This window comes from Gorilla gorilla, chromosome 4 (assembly GCF_029281585.2).
Source record: "Gorilla gorilla gorilla isolate KB3781 chromosome 4, NHGRI_mGorGor1-v2.1_pri, whole genome shotgun sequence".
In the NCBI taxonomy this organism is placed as follows: domain Eukaryota; kingdom Metazoa; phylum Chordata; class Mammalia; order Primates; family Hominidae; genus Gorilla; species Gorilla gorilla.
The window spans coordinates 114327883-114344013 of NC_073228.2; the positions used below are offsets into that span (position 1 = coordinate 114327883).

General features: G+C 34.4%; 1 protein-coding gene across 7 annotated transcripts in view; it reads right to left on the reverse strand.

Moving 5' to 3' along the window:
• The window catches only part of TMEM232 (transmembrane protein 232), a 324485-nt gene that overhangs the window by 96162 nt on the left and 212192 nt on the right, over positions 1–16131 (reverse strand). For 6 of the 7 annotated variants that reach the window (XM_055387542.2, XM_063706702.1, XM_055387538.2 and 3 more), the window contains one exon: positions 12493–12740. The exons of the other annotated variant lie outside the window; for it this stretch is intronic. In XM_055387542.2, coding sequence (XP_055243517.2) covers positions 12493–12740 — 248 coding nt within the window. The remainder of the gene's footprint in view (positions 1–12492; positions 12741–16131) is intronic. 7 annotated transcript variants of the gene reach the window in all.

Here is a 16131-nt window from a genome sequence, read left to right on the forward strand (position 1 = left end):
ACCATCCTGGCTAACACAGTGAAACCCAGTCCCTACTAAAAACACAAAAAATTAGCCGGGCGTGGTGGCAGGCGCCTGTAGTCCCGGCTACTCAGGAGGCTGACGCAGGAGAACACCGTGAACCTGGGAGGCGGAGCTTGCAGTGAGCCAAGATCGCGCCACTGCACTTCAGCCTGGGCAACAGAGTAAGACTCTGTCCCCCGCAGCCCCAAAAAAAAAAATTTTTTTGAACAAACTAAGCATGAATAAAGTTTTGTTAATGTTCTCCTAGTCTTTATACATATGCAAATAATTAGTTGTTTATAAGATTTTAGAGATTCGAGGCATAAGCTTAGAAAATACACTTATGAGAAACCTCAGAAGTAACAAAGTATAGATGTGGGAATTGGGTTTTTAAAATTTGATCCTCATAGTTCTAAATTCTCAGCCTTAAGGTAAACTTGAGATCGTTTTACTGACAAATAGAGAAAAGAGAAATACTATGCTTTGAAGTAGAACTATTATATACCTATTTTTTTGGTCTACAAATTTTATGATAAAGAACCATAATGATTTTTTCATATTTTTAAAAAAATGCTGAGGGGCAAAAACAGCATGCATCCAACAACATGCTCCACTAGCTTAAAGAAAAGTAAAAAAAATTCAACATACAAAAGCAAAATGATCAATTTTCTTCTGAAAAATTACATAAAGAAAAAAAGTCAAACCTGCAAGCCATTCAGAGCAAAACATGTGTTCATAGACAAATTAAAGACAAAATTATTTTTAAAAATAATCTATAGGCTAAAAACACAAGGAAATTTTTTTTGGAAAAAATTATGGGTCATAAGATGTAGCAGATACTTCATTAACAATGAAGTTCTCATCTTCTCCTTTCTAGAAAATTTTCAGATTTTCACACTGAAACAAGCATGCTGTAGTCCTCCCAGACAATAAAGAAACATTGTCTTAATTTTCCTGTTCTCTGCCCTTTTAAATGTGCCCCACCTTCTATCGGAGTCCTTATATGTTGGCTTCTTGCCGTCTTTCACATTTCCACTTGTTGAAAACACAAAATGGAGATATCTAGGCACGCTAAATGAGGAATCGGTGATGTGGTACTATGAATAAAGACCTTTCAGGGATGAAAAAGAACCGTATGATTTAAATTATGTCTTTGTATTTAGACCTGTGGGGTTTCAGCATGCTCAGGTGTTGATTCACTCTATTAATTCGATTTGGGAGCCTAGAAGCTGGAGGAGAAGAACTAACAAAAGGAGCTAGCTATGGAACTTTTCTTTAGACGGAGAATCAAGCAAAAGGATGAAACACAATTTCCTGAAGTTAATGTTTAGTCAACCAGAGAAATTTCTTCAATGCATAGCTTAGATTTAAATTTGCTTTTACACAACTTATAAAAAAGCAGGTATAATCCACACTCCTAATAAAGACAGGAAATACTGTTTAGCCAGGCCTGATCTAGGCTTGCCTTGTTGTCACCAAGCTGTAGCTCCATTCCACTCACCTCTGTTTTACCCAGAGATTAGCCCCTAACTGGAGCTGACAGTATGCACAACTGCAGGGAGTCACATTCACATAGACTATGTGAATGGTGCAGTGGGAATGCTGCTCCATGAAACAACACTGAGGTAACTCTTGCTAGAGGAAGTCTCAGCTTGCTGTGCTGCTGAAACATTCTCATTTGGGGAGGAGACATTCTAAATTTAATTGCTGGAGTCTGCAATGAACTGTGAAAAACTGGATAAGCAGATAGCATTTTTTCTAAGACCAGTGATGTATGATTGCCATTTATTTAATGAACTGCAGGCTCTGAAAGAGAAGTTTAATTTACTAATCCCTCAAAACCTACAGGACTTTTTGGGTCTTAATCCCACCTGCTCCTTTTTTGTCTCACTCTTCTCTAACTTTGCATATTGTCTTTCCCTTCTCCCTAACCCTGTGCACATCCTTTTATTTGTACCTTTCATCCTCAGTATGTCTCTTCCCTCATATCTTTTCTCTTTCCTTTTGTTATCTTTCAACTTTATTTCTGCTTATTGCTCTTATTTCTCCATTTGCTATTTTTTCACATATTTCCTCTATGTCTACTCTCTCTCTCTCTCTTTCTCTCTCTCTCTTTCATCTCTTGTGTCCCAGCAGGCACTATTGATCTCCATCTTGCTTTTTATCCTCATCTGTATACACTTTCCCTTGCTTTTTCTTAATCTGCTTTTGTTAACATTGATTTTTTTTCTATTTTTCCAGTTTATTTTTTGCTATTCCTTTCTTCAACTGTCCATGACACAAAACCAAAGTACACTTCAATGTCCTCTCTGTGGCTCCAGACGAATTATTCTTCCATGTCTGTCCTTCGGAATATACAGAATACATCTGGAGACTTTACATTCCAATACCCAGGCCACTTAGAACTGCCATTTTCATTGTATCTTGATTGTGTTACAATTTAACAAAAATGTATGAAATACACTAAAGTATTTTTGCAATATTTATTTCTGCACACAAGACTACTAAAGCCAGCCTGTGTGATCCTTAACCCCAAATCTATATGTCTTCCTCACTGATTTTAGAATTCTTGAAAAAAAAAAGCTTAAAACGATTTCAAAACTCAAGCATTTTTCTGTTGACTATTTGTGTACACAAAGGAAAGCCTGCCCACCAGCCTTGCTGCACTCAATTATTACAGCTGCAATAAAGTTTGCCTTTTGGCAGCAACACTTGTATGATTTTGGAACTTAAATAATGATTTAGACAAATGCCAAGGAAGAAACTTTCCCACGTGATTTAGCACCTTCTTCAAGAAATTAGAAAATGAACCACAAAATAGACCAAAGAAGTAACAAACTCATATAAATAAGCACAAAAATATATGAGTTAGAATCTAGAAGCTGGTTCACTGAAAAAAAAAAACACATAAAATAGATTTAGCATCTAGCTAAACTAGCTAAGGTGAATAAAAAGAACAAAATTCAAATACACAAAATAAGAATTGGTTAAGGGCAGAATAATACAGAAACAGAAATAATTACAGGACCACAATGGACTACGTTGTTCAATTATGGCCAAATAAATTCTGAAAAATGGGATGAAATAAATAATATTCAAAGAAAATATAATTTTTAAAAATTGACTTAAGAAAGAGAAAGATCTAAATAGACTGATATTCAGGATTGATATTCTAGACGATTTTAAGGCAGGACTTCCAACAATCAAAACAGAATGTAGCCGTACATGTGCATTTGGGCTGAATATCAATCTTGTCAACAGCCATGGGAAAAATAAAAATTTGACAAAGAATAACCTTAGAAGAAGCATAAGGTACTGATGATTAATGTTCATCACTAATCATCAGAGAAATTCAAATTAAAATGACAATGAGATATCATCTCATCCCACGTAAAATGGCTTCTATTCAAAAGACAGGTAATGATGAATGTTGGTGAGGATGTGGAGAAAGGGGAACACTTGTGGATTGTTGGAAGAAATAAATTAGTACAGCCACTATGGAGAACAGAATGGAGGTTCCTCAAAAAAACAAAAACAAAACCACTGTATGTTTCATCAATCCCACTGTTGGGCATATACCCAAAAGAAAGAAAATCAGTATATCAAAGGAATATTGCACTCCCATGTTTGTCACAGCACTGTTACAATAGCCAAAATTTGGAATCAACGCAAATGTCCATAAATAGATGAACAAATAAAGGAGATGTGGTATATATACACAATGTAATATTATTCACCTATAAAAATGAATGAAATCCTGTCATTTGCAACAACATGGAGGGAACCGGACGATATTATGTTAAATTAAATAAGCCAGGCCAGAAAGACAAATACTACATGTTCTCATTCATATTCAGAAGCTAAATAAATACTGAACTCATGGAGATGGAGAATAGAATGATGGCTACTAGAAGTCAGGAGGAGTAGTGAAGAGTGAAGAGGGAGGGAGGGATAAAGAGAAGAGGGTTAATGGTTTTATATATTTATGTATATATATATATAGAGAGAGAGAGAGAGAGAGAGAATTAGGTAGGAGGAGTAAGATCTGATGTTCAGTAGCACAATAGGGTAACTACAGTTAATAATTTATTGTATATTTCAAAATAAAAGGGTGGAGTTGGAATGTTCCTAACACAAAGAAATGACACATTATTAGAGTGACAGATACTCTAATTACTCTGATTTGATCATTACATATTGTATGCTTGTTTTAAAATATCACACATACTCCATTAATTATGTACAGCTAATATGTATTCATAACTAAAAATTTAAAAAGAGGGAATTCTACCATAGCTTCAAAGAGTAGATCATTCTGAACTTCTGAAATTATTTTAGAACATAGAAAAAAAAAACTTCCAAAGAATAACAATGATAGCAAAACTTGACAAAGATTAAAAAAGACATACACAATTATAAACAAATATTATTTAAGACTACTGATGAAAAATTTCTAGATCAATCATTAACAAGAGGATCTAACAGGACACTATTAGACTATTATATAATAATTAAGAAGAGTTTTGTTTCATCCTGTATTGCTGCTTGAGAAACATTCCAAAATTTAGTGACTTAAAATAATAATGGGCTGGGCATGGTGGCTCATGCCTGTAATCCCAGCACTTTGGGTGGCCGAGGCGGGTGGATCACCTGAGATCGGTGGTCGAGACCAACTTGACCAACATGGAGAAACCCCATCTCTACTAAAAATACAAAATTAGCCAGGCATGGTGTCGTATGCTTATAATCCCAGCTACTCAGGAGGCTGAGGCAGGAGAATCGCTTGAACCCAAGAGGCAGAGGTTGTGGTAAGCCAAGATCGCACCATTGCACTCCAGCCTGGGTAACAAGTGCAAAACTCCATTTCAAAAAATAATAATAGAATAATGATCTGCTGTTCCAATTCTGTGGGTGAGGAATTTGGGTAGGGCTCACTGGGGATTGCTAATCTACACACTAAACAGTATTGGCTGAGCTCATTCATGCCGGTGCATTAAGCTGAGAGCTGGGCTGGGCTGTATGGTCCAAGATGGCGTCCTAGTATGTCTAAGGCCTTGTTGTGGGCTGCCAGCTGGGGCACTGATTCTTTTCTATGTGGCCGTTCTCTTCAGGTGACCTCTCATCCCCCAAGACCTTTCTCTCTCATGGAATACCCTGATGATTACTGACATTGAACATTGTCGTATACACTTACTGCCAATTGTATGTCTTCTTTAGAAAAATATCTATTCAAGTTTTTAACCTATTTTTAGTAGACCTGAGAGTTTTTTTGGCTATGGAATTGAAGGAATTCCTTATATATTTGGAAATTAAACCTTTGTCATATATATGGTTTGCAAATATTTTCTCCTAATCTGTAGGATGACTTTTAACTTTGTTGATTGTTTATTTTGCTTTGCATTAGACTTTCAGTTTGATGTAGTCTAATTGTTTTTGTCACCCACAGTTTTGGTGTCATATTCAAGAAAACATTGTAAAGATCAACGTCAAGAAGTTTTCCTCCTTTGCTGCTTTCTAGGATTTTTAGAGTTTCATGTCTTACATTTAAGTCTTTAATCCATTTGCATCTGCTTTTTGTGCTTGGTGTAAGAGTTCAATTTCATTCTTACACAGGTGGATATCCAGCTTTCCTAGCACCATTTATTGAAGAGAATCTTCTTTCTCTGTTATATATTCTTGGAAACCTTGTCAATGGTCAATTGGCCATTTATTTCTGGTCATGAATTTATTTCTGGTCTCTCTATTCTGTTTCATTTAGCCTATACATCTGTCTTTATGCTAATACCATACTCTTTTAATTATGGTAGCTTTGTAATGTATTTTGAAATCAGAAAGTGTGATGCCTACAGGTATATTCTTCCTTCTCAAGATTGATTTGGCTATTCACAATCTTTTGTGTTCCCATATGAATTTCAGAATTGTTATTTCTATTTATTTAGAAAATGCCATTGTGATTTTGATTGCATTGAATCTGTGAACATTTTAGCAAGATTCTTTCAACACATGAATATAAAATGCCATTCATTTATGTATTCTTTATTTCACCAAGGTTTTGTAGTTTTCAATCTAGAAGTCTTTTACATCCTTATTTAAGTTTATTCCCAAGTATTTTATTCTTTTTCATACTATTGTAAACGTAACTGTTTTCCTAATTTATCTATCGTATAGCTCACTGTTAGTGTACAGATATGTAACAGATTTTATTTGTTGACTCTGTATCCTGCAACTTTACTGAATTCATTTATTACTTCTAACAGTTTTTTGGTGGAGTCTCTAGGGTTACATATATATAAGGTCGTATCACCTGAAAACAGGGACAGTTTTACTTCTTACGTTCTGATATGGATGCCTTTTATTTTTTCTTGTCTAATTATTCAAGCTAGGACTTCTTGTTTTGAACAGAAATAGCAAGAATGGAATCCTTGTATTATTTCTGATCTTAGGGGGAAAACATTCAGTTTTTCACTATCGAGTATGATGTTAGCTGTGGACTTTACATATATGGCCTTTATTATGTCGAGGTATATTCCTTTTATTTCTAAATTTGGTGACAGTTTTTATCATAAAATGGTGTTGAATATTGTCAAATGCCTTTTCAGCACCTGTTGAGATTATTACATAATTTTTATTTTTCATTCTGTAAATGTAGTATATAACATTAATTGATTTTTGTATGTTGAACCATCCTCCTTGCATCACAGGGATAAAACCCCTTTAGTCATGATGTATGATTATTTTAAGATGCTTCTGGATTCTGTTTGTTACTATTTTGTTGAGGATTTTTGCATCTATATTCATAAAAGTTATTGGTGTATAATTTTCCTGTGGTGTCTTTGTCTGGCTTTGGTATCAGGATAAAGCTGGTCACTTAAACTAGTTGGAAGCTTTCCCTCCTCTTCAATTTGTGGAGGAGCTTGAGAAATGTTGGCTTTAATTGTTCAGATGTTTAGTAGGATTCACCAATGAAGCCACTGGGCAAGGGCTTTTCATCACTGGGAAGTTTTTTATTTACTGATTCAATCTCCATAGTAGTTATAAGTATGTTCAGACTTTGTATTACTATATGATTTAGACTTGGTAGGTTTTATGTTTCTAGGAATGTATCCATTTCTTCTGGGTTTTCCAGTTTATTGGCATGTAATTGTTCATAGGTGTCTCTTATGATCCTTATATTTCTGTGGCATCAACTGTAGTGTCTCTTCTTTCATTTCTGATTCATTTTCATCTTCTCTCCCTTTTCTTAGAATACCAAGAGGTTGACAATTTCACCTTTTAAAAAAACTAACTCTTTTGACTTTTTCTTTGTTTTGAAAATTGTCTATTTATTTCTGCTCTAATCTTGTTATTTCTTTCCTTCTGCTAACTTTGAGCTTAACTGTTTCTTCTTTTTCTAGGTCCTTGAGGTGTAAATTTAGGTTGTTTATTTGAGATTTTTCTTTTTTAATGCATTTAACAAAAATAAATATCCCTCTTAGTACTGCTTTTGCTCCATCCATAAGTTTTAGTATGTTTTGTTTTCATTTTCATTTTACTCAAGGTATTGCCTAATTTTAAAAAATTTATTCTTTGAAACAAGGGCTTCTCAAAAGTGTGTTGTTTACTTTCTACATAAAGACCTGGAATGGCGAATCATGCTTATAATCCCAGCAGTTTGGGAGGTAAAAGGAGGAGAATTGCTTGAGCCCAGGAGTTTGAGACTACCCTGGGCAACATAAGTAGGCCCTGTCTCTACAAAAATAATTTTTTTTTAAAAACCTAGCTGAGTGTAGTGTCATGCACCTGTGGTCCCAGCTACTCAGGAGGTTGAGGTGGGAATATTGCTTGAGCCCAAGAGGTCAAGGCTGCAGTGAGTCATGTCTGCCACAGAACTCTAGCCTGGGTGACAAAGACCTGGTTTAAAAAAAAAAAAAAGGGGGGGGGGCGGGGGGGCTGGGCCTGGTGGCTCACGCCTGTAATCCCAACAGTTTGGGAGGCTGAGGCGGGTGGATCACAAGTTCAGGAGTTCGAGACCAGCCTGACCAATATGGTGAAATGCCGTCTCTACTGAAAATACAAAAATTAGCCAGGCATGGTGGTGCGTGCCTGTAGTCCCAGCTATTCAGGAGGCTGAGGCATAAGAATCGCTTAAACCAGGAGGTGGAGGTTACAGTAAGCTGAGATCCACCACTGCACTCCAGCTTGGGCGTCAGAACGAGACTCAGTCTCAAAAAAAAAAAAAGGAAAAGAGAGAGAGGGAGAAAGAAATAAAAAGAAAGAAAGAAAGAAGGAAGGAAGGAAGGAGAGAGAGAGAAAGAAAGAAAAAGAAAGAAAGAAAAAAGAAAAGAAAGGAAAGAAAAGAAAGAAAGAAAAAGAAAAAGAAAGAAAGAAATTCTACATATTTGTGAATGTTTTTGATTGGAAGATAAACTTGATATAATTCTATCTTTTTGAATTTGTTAAGACTTGCTTGTGACCTAACATGTGATCTATGCTGGAGAAAGTTCTGTGGCACGTGAGATGAGTGTGTATGCTGCTGCTGTTGGGTCGAAGGAATATCCTTTATGTCCATTAGGTCCATTTGGTCTATACTGTTGTTCAAGCTCAATGTTTGCTTATTGTTCTTCTATCTGCTTGTTTTATCCATTATTGAATGTGGGGTATTGATATCTTCTATTATTTTGTATTGCTGTCTATTTCTCCAATTCTGTCAATATTTGATTTATATATTTAGATGCTCTTATGTTGGGTACATATATATTTATAATTGTTATATCTTTCTAGTTAATTGATCCTTGTATCATTATATAATGATCTCTGTTTTTTGCAACACTTTCTCACCTAATGTCTATTTTATCTAATGTAAGTATAGCCACCCCTGGTCTCCTTTGGTTAGCATTTGCAAGAAATGTCATTTTCCATATCTTCAATTTTAGCCTACATGTCCTTAAATCTAAAATGAGTTTCTTATAAACAGCCCATTTTTTTTATATAAAACTGCTTAATAAGAAAATACATCTTTCTCATTCCTAAAGCCAGCATCATGATTAACTGGAAAACACTAGAAGATTTCTTCGTAACAATAAGGAAAAGAAAAAAAAAAGCCCATCCTCACTATTTTTAATCAGTATTTTACTAGGCATACTCAGCTGATAAAATACATAAAAGGAAAAGGGCTAAAGTATAAAAATCAGGAAAGAGAAAATAAATTATTTATATCTGACAGAATTGTGAATCTAGAAAACTTAAATTCAATGAGTGAATTTACCAAGTTAGTAGAGTGCAAAATTAATCCACAGAAAGCAATAGCTTTGAAAATATATAAGGGCAACCTATGAGAAGCTACATTTGGAGCAAAAATTAATTTATATTAGCAACAAAAGACATAAAGTACCTATAAACAAACATAAGAAAAATGCAAGGCATGTATGAAAACATTTTAACACTACTGAAGAACTCAAAAGAAATACTGAATAAATGGAAATACATGCCATATTGTTAGAGATACTATATCTCAACATTATGGAGTGTTAATTTTTCTAAAGTTAACTTTTTTAAGCGATGCAAGTAAATTTACAACTAGATTGTTAGAAGTAGACAAGCTAATTCTAAATTTGATATAAAAATGAACAAACAAAATAGCTAGGAAAACATTGAAAAGCACTGGCAATATAGAACTAGCCCAATTACATAAATATATAAGAAAATAATTAAAACTATATATTAAAATGTATTATACAGTCCAAATATAGGCTCATGGTTAGAATAGCTTAGAATAAAGGACTAGAATAAAAAATTCAGAATTAGACACAAAAAGAAATGGGAATTTAGTATTTGAAAAAGTTGGCAATTAAAATCAGGAAAATTGTTAAGGGAAGATGGATGATGCAATAAATATTTTTGAGACAAGTGAATAGGCAGATGGATCTACACCTCACACCATACACCAAAAAAAAAAAAAAAAAAAAAAAATTTAAACAGACCAATACTTACAATGTACATAACAAATCCTTAAAAATAGTAAAAGATAATGTTGGTCACATTTTGTCAAATTTTGTCATTTTTAATCTTAGGGTGAAAAAGCCTTTTCATAAATAGAACAAAAAAATCCATAAACCACAGAGGAAAATTAATAAATACATTCTATTACAAAGAAAAATGACTATACGGCAAAAAAATGCTATAAGCAAAATTAAAAAAAAAGATGAGAAACAATAAGTATTTGTAGCTCTTACCATAGACAGAGAGTCGCATAGATTAATAGATATATAGTCCCAGGTTTTTGTACAGACAAAAATCCAATAAAAAATGGGCAAAAAAAATAATTTCCAAATAAAGAAAAAACAAAAGGCTCTGTAAACATATGAAAGGTGTTCAAACTACTTACCTTAAGAAAATTCAAATGCTAAAAATTACACTGTATTTAGAAAACCATATTTTACCTCTCAGATTGTTAAAACCCAAATGTTGTCAACACCCTCTGTTGGGAAGACTAAAGAAAAACAGGCACTCATATATTGCTGGTGAGGATATAAACTTGCACAACTCCTCTGAAAGGCATTGGAAATACGTAACAACATTACAAAGGCATATATACTTTGACCCAGAAATTACACTTCTGATAATTTATCCTGCAAGTATTCTTCCACATGTTAAAAGACATATGTAAATGGTTATTCTTTGTGGCATTGTGTCTAGCACACAGGAAATCTAAAACAACCCAAAGGCCAATCAATAGAAAACTGGTTAAATAAATTATGATATATCCATAATAAGGAAAACTTGTCTGTTTAAAAAATGATAATAACTAGAAAATTCTCCATGTACTGGAACGGAAAAATTTATCTGAAATGAGGCTAAATGACAAATGCAAGATGCCAAATATTATGTTTACTATGCTAATTTTCATTTTAAAATGAAGGGGGAAAAATTAAAAATACTAATAATGTATTATATTTGCATTTTATAGACCCTGAAAGGATACACAAGAAATTATTGATGTTATTACCGAGGATAGGGAGGGATGGGGGGTAAATCAGGGAAAGAAGGGTCTATAATCTAAAGAGGCTTTAACTTTCTAACTTTAATGTATAGAAATTTGGAGCATTTTTTGTGAAAGATAATATGTACAAGATTTCTTAAAGTGGAGAGATCATACAAAGGAAAGAGAATCACATATTATACTAGACTTTGCAAACACAGTAATATACTGTGGCAATAGTTATAAAGGATAAGTGAGTTTACATGTTAATCCAAATTACTTCTCATTTGTGGAGGCAAATACAACATATTTTCAAATATGGAGCAGGTATTTAAAACACTTGATAATACCTTAGTCAAGTGAAAAATAAATAATAAATACATAAGAAAGTATATATTCAGGAATTGAATAAAATTTACAGTTAAGTTTAAATTTACAGATGCATTTTCAGCAACTATTTAGTCCAGATAAGTTTATCCACTGGGTTAAATTCTCTAAGCCAGGAACAAAAGGCTCTTACATTAGATTGTAAAAAGACACAAAGGCAAAGCCAATCAGATGTAATGTATAAAACAATATATAGCAGGTACAATGAACAACAACAACAAAAATCCAGAATGGCAAAATCAAAATCAGTGTGCAATCTATTAATCAATCAATCACAGCCTATCAGGAATGAATTGCTCAATAGAGCAGTGAACATATCAAAAAATGAATTATTAAAAATACAAGGAAAGCTGACTTTATAGTCAATGTATTAAAATTACTAGAAAAAATATAACAATATACTCTTCAAATGACTTGGGTTAAAAAGTAAATAAAAGTTTCTGTCTTGATTAAAGCTTTACTAAGAGATCTACAATGTAAAATAGGGCCTGTGTTATATATCAGGAGTGATTTTTCGTCTATTTTTAAAATCTGTCTAAAAGTGACTTTTAACATCTTAACATTCTGTGTATGTTAAAATGGTAACAGGGACCCTAAGAATCTGAAAGAAATCTACCATTGAAGAAATGGTAAATAAATTTGAAAATTATTCACTTTAATAAATCGTTCCTAAGTCCAATGTTCCCTGGAGTCCTTTGAAATAAATTTATAGGAGTTGAAACATAAAATCTAATTAGCCTCATAACTACCAGTTTTTGAAGTCTTACTATGTTCAAGATTCTAACTTAGATATGTAAAATACATATCAAGTATGTATATATATGTATGTATATAAACATAAAATAGGGTCTTAAAATTTTGAATATTGAATGATTTGGTTTCTGTTTTAAGTTAGTATTTACCTCACAAGAATTACATTAATATTGATTTATATTATGTAATAATACCTATTATAAATATGAAAAAAGAGTTTCTGAGAAGGGAGGAACTTGCTCAATGATAGATCATCTAAGAGGTGATCAAGACAAAATTTGAATTGAAGAAGAGAAACTGAGTTAAATGATGTGGCACATAATTATCTATAATTTCTGTGATTTTGAATTGTAACGTATTAGAACAATAAAACCAATAGTACTTCTCTTTACCTTACAGTGAAATGTAGAACTTGCTTTTTCACAGACTCCAGTTTTTTATTTGGATATTTTGTTTGATCCTGTTTTATTGATGGTTTCTTCAAAGGAAGAAAATGGGCCTCAATGGGGGGAAAGAATAGTTTGGAAAGAGTGTTGGCAATTCTCCACCCAATATATTTGGAGAAAACTTCTTCTCCTACATTTGATGAAATATTTGTACTATATCTAGTAAAAGGATCAGTTGGGTCATTTAACTCAGCCTGTTGAAAGAAAAGAGAAAGGAATCAGTTGAAACAGGATTAAATGGGAGAAAAAAATCATGTATTATTAAATTTTTTAAAGTATCTTTATTTTCTTTGACTAATATTGCATTTTTCCTGTTAAGTGAAAATAATCTTTATTAAAAAATTGCAGTTTTCCAAAAGATTTCAAAAAGCAAAACAGCAAATTTCAGTGAAATAAACATTAATGCATCCAGTCTTGAAATTTTGAAAATTTAGTTAGGTAATTTTTATTTTAAATTTGATATACGTGCCATGTAAGAATTTCATAAGCATTCTGAAATTTTATTTAATAAGAAATTAAGCAATCAGTTGAAGTAATGTACATTTTATTAAATCAGACTTTTTTTTATGCACAATCTAAACTGTTCTTGATATCAACAGAGCATTTTTTCTTTTTTGAGAAGGAGTCTTGCTCTGTCTCCCAGACTGGAGTGCAGTGGCACAATCTTGGCTCACTGCAACCTCCATCTCCTGGGTTCAAGCGATTCTCCTGCCTCAGCCTCCCAAGTAGCTAGGACTACAGGCGTGGACCATCACTCCTGGCTAATTTTTGTTATTTTTAGTAGAGATGGGGTTTCATCATGTTGGCCAGGCTGGTCTCGAACTCCTGACCTCAGGTGATCCACCTGCCTCAGCTTCCCAAAGTGCTGGGATTACAGGCGTGAGCCACCATGCCCGGCCAAACAGAACATTTTTATAGAGCAAAAATTTTAAGTGAAAAGCAAATAAGAGCTTTGTATTTAGCTTAAATTGACGATGTTTAAGATTTTGATTTTGATTAAATTGAATATGTTCTAAAATCAAAAAGTAAAAAAAATACCAGAATTTCCCATTATTTAAGCAATATTCATTCAGGAAAAAGCTATTTTCTGAAATTTCCTTTTCCTGTTTGATAATGTCCAGGATTGCTTCTTAATTACTTCTTTTAAAGTGGCCAGAGGCATATTTTCTCTGGCAGGAATCAGCAATAATAAATGAAAATGTAAGTAAAAGGGCATATGTTACAACTTTTTTATGTTCATGATATGTACATACTATTAATTCCTTTTCTTGTAAATAAGTCGGATACTGCCTTTTATCATTTGTTTTTACATTTTCATTGACTATTATCTGTCTTCAGGCAGCTCATTACTAGTCACTCAGGATTCATTTTAGATGCATATCAATCTTGCGATATGAAAGACAGAAATAGAAAATGTTTTTCTGTACATGAACATCTCACTTAACCTCTTTCAGGTTCCAAAATTAGGCCTGGCTAAATTACTGAGGAAAGACTGATTATTGAATTATTTAGACAAAAGTATAATAGAAAAAAGGAGTACAGTCTCAGGATATAGACTGAACGAAAAACAGTTAAAGTAATGAGAAAAATAGCAAAAGGCAGGTATGCAAATATGTGTCACTGTGAAAGTCATAGAGGATGGGAAAGAATAACATGAAAAAAACATTTACAAAGGATAAGGTGAAAATCATGCAAGTAAGCAAGCATATGATTCAGTAATCCCACTACTGGGTATATCCAAAAGATAATCAGTATGTCAAAGAGAGAGCTGCCCTGCCATGTTTATTGCAACATTACTCTCAATAGCCAAGCTATGAAATCAAGCTAAGTGTCCATCAACAGATGAATGGATAAATAAAATGTGGTATATATACACAATGGGATAGTATTGAGCCATAAAAATAGAAGAAAATTCTACCATTTGTAACAACATGGATGAACCTGGGGGACATCATGTTAAGTGAAATAAACCAGGCACAGAAAGACAAATACCACATGATCTCACTTACATGTAAAATCTAAAATGTTGATCTCATATAAGTAGAGTAGGATGGTATTTACCAGGGGCTGACGGGTAAAGGGCTGGGGAGATGTTGTTCAAAAGATTTCAGTTAGAAGAAATAAATTCAAGAGCTCTAATGTACAACATGGTGACTATAGTTAATACAAATACATCATATCTTGAAAAATGCTGAGAGTAGATGTTAAATGTTCTCAAAAAAGAAATAATAACTATATGAGGTTATTTGTTAATTAGCTCAATTTGACCATTTCACAATGTATGTATTGTCAGGCCTCTGAGCCTAAGCTAAGCCATCATATCCCCTGTGACCTGCCCGTACACAACCTGATGGCTAGTTCCTGCCTTAACTGATGACATTCCACCACAAAAGTGAAAATGACCTGTTCCTGCCTTAACTGATGACATTATCTTGTGAAATTCCTTCTCCTGGCTCATCCTGGCTCAAAAGCTCCCCTACTGAGCACCTTGTGACCCCCACTTCTGCCCGCCAGAGAACCCCCCTTTTTCCTTTACCTACCCAAATCCTATAAAATGGCCGCACCCCATCTCCCTTCGCTGACTCTCTTTTTAGACTCAGCCCGCCTGCACCCAGGTGATTAAAAGCTTTATTGCTCACACAAAGCCTGTTTAGTAGTCTCTTCACAGAGACGCACATGAAATTTGGTGCTGTGACTCGGACTGGGGGACCTCCCTTGGGAGATCAATCCCCTGTCCTCCTGCTCTTTGCTCCGTGAGAAAGATCCACCTATCAGGTCCTCATACCGACCAGCCCAAGAAACATCTCACCAATTTCAATTCCGGTAAGTGGCCTGTTTTTACTCTCTTCTCCAACCTCTCTCACTATCCCTCAATCTCTTTCGCGTTTCAATCTTGGCGCCACACTTCAATCTCTCCCTTCTCTTAATTTCAATTACTTTCATTTTCTGGCAGAGACAAAGGACGCATGTTTTATTCATCTCCTTTTAGCCCTCCCCCACCTGCCCAGCAATTTACTCTTAAAAAGGTGGCTGGAGCCAAAGGCATAGTCAAGGTTAATGCTCCTTTTTCTTTATCCCAAATCAGATAGCGTTTAGGCTCTTTATCATCAAATATAAAAACCCAGCCCAGTTCATGGCTCGTTTGGCAGCAACCCTGAGATGCTTTACAGCCCTAGACCCTAAGAAGTCAAAAGGCCGTCTTATTCTCAATATACATTTTATTACCCAATCTGCTCCCGACATGAAATAAAACTCCAAAAATTAAATTCTGACCCTCAAGCTCCACAACAGGACTTAATTAACCTTGCCTTCAAAGTGTACATAGAAAAAAGTTGCAATTCCTTGCCTCCACTGTGAGACAAACCCCAGCCATATCTCCAGCACACAAGAACTTCCAAACGCCTGAACCGCAGCGGCCAGGCGTTCCTCCAGAACCTCCTCCCGCAGGAGCTTGCTACAAGTGCCAGAAATCTGGCCACCAAGCCGAAGAATAGCCGCAGCCCAGGATTCCTCCTAAGCCGTGTCCCATCTCTGCAGGATCCCACTAGAAATTGGACTGTTCAACTCACCTGGCAGCCACTCCCA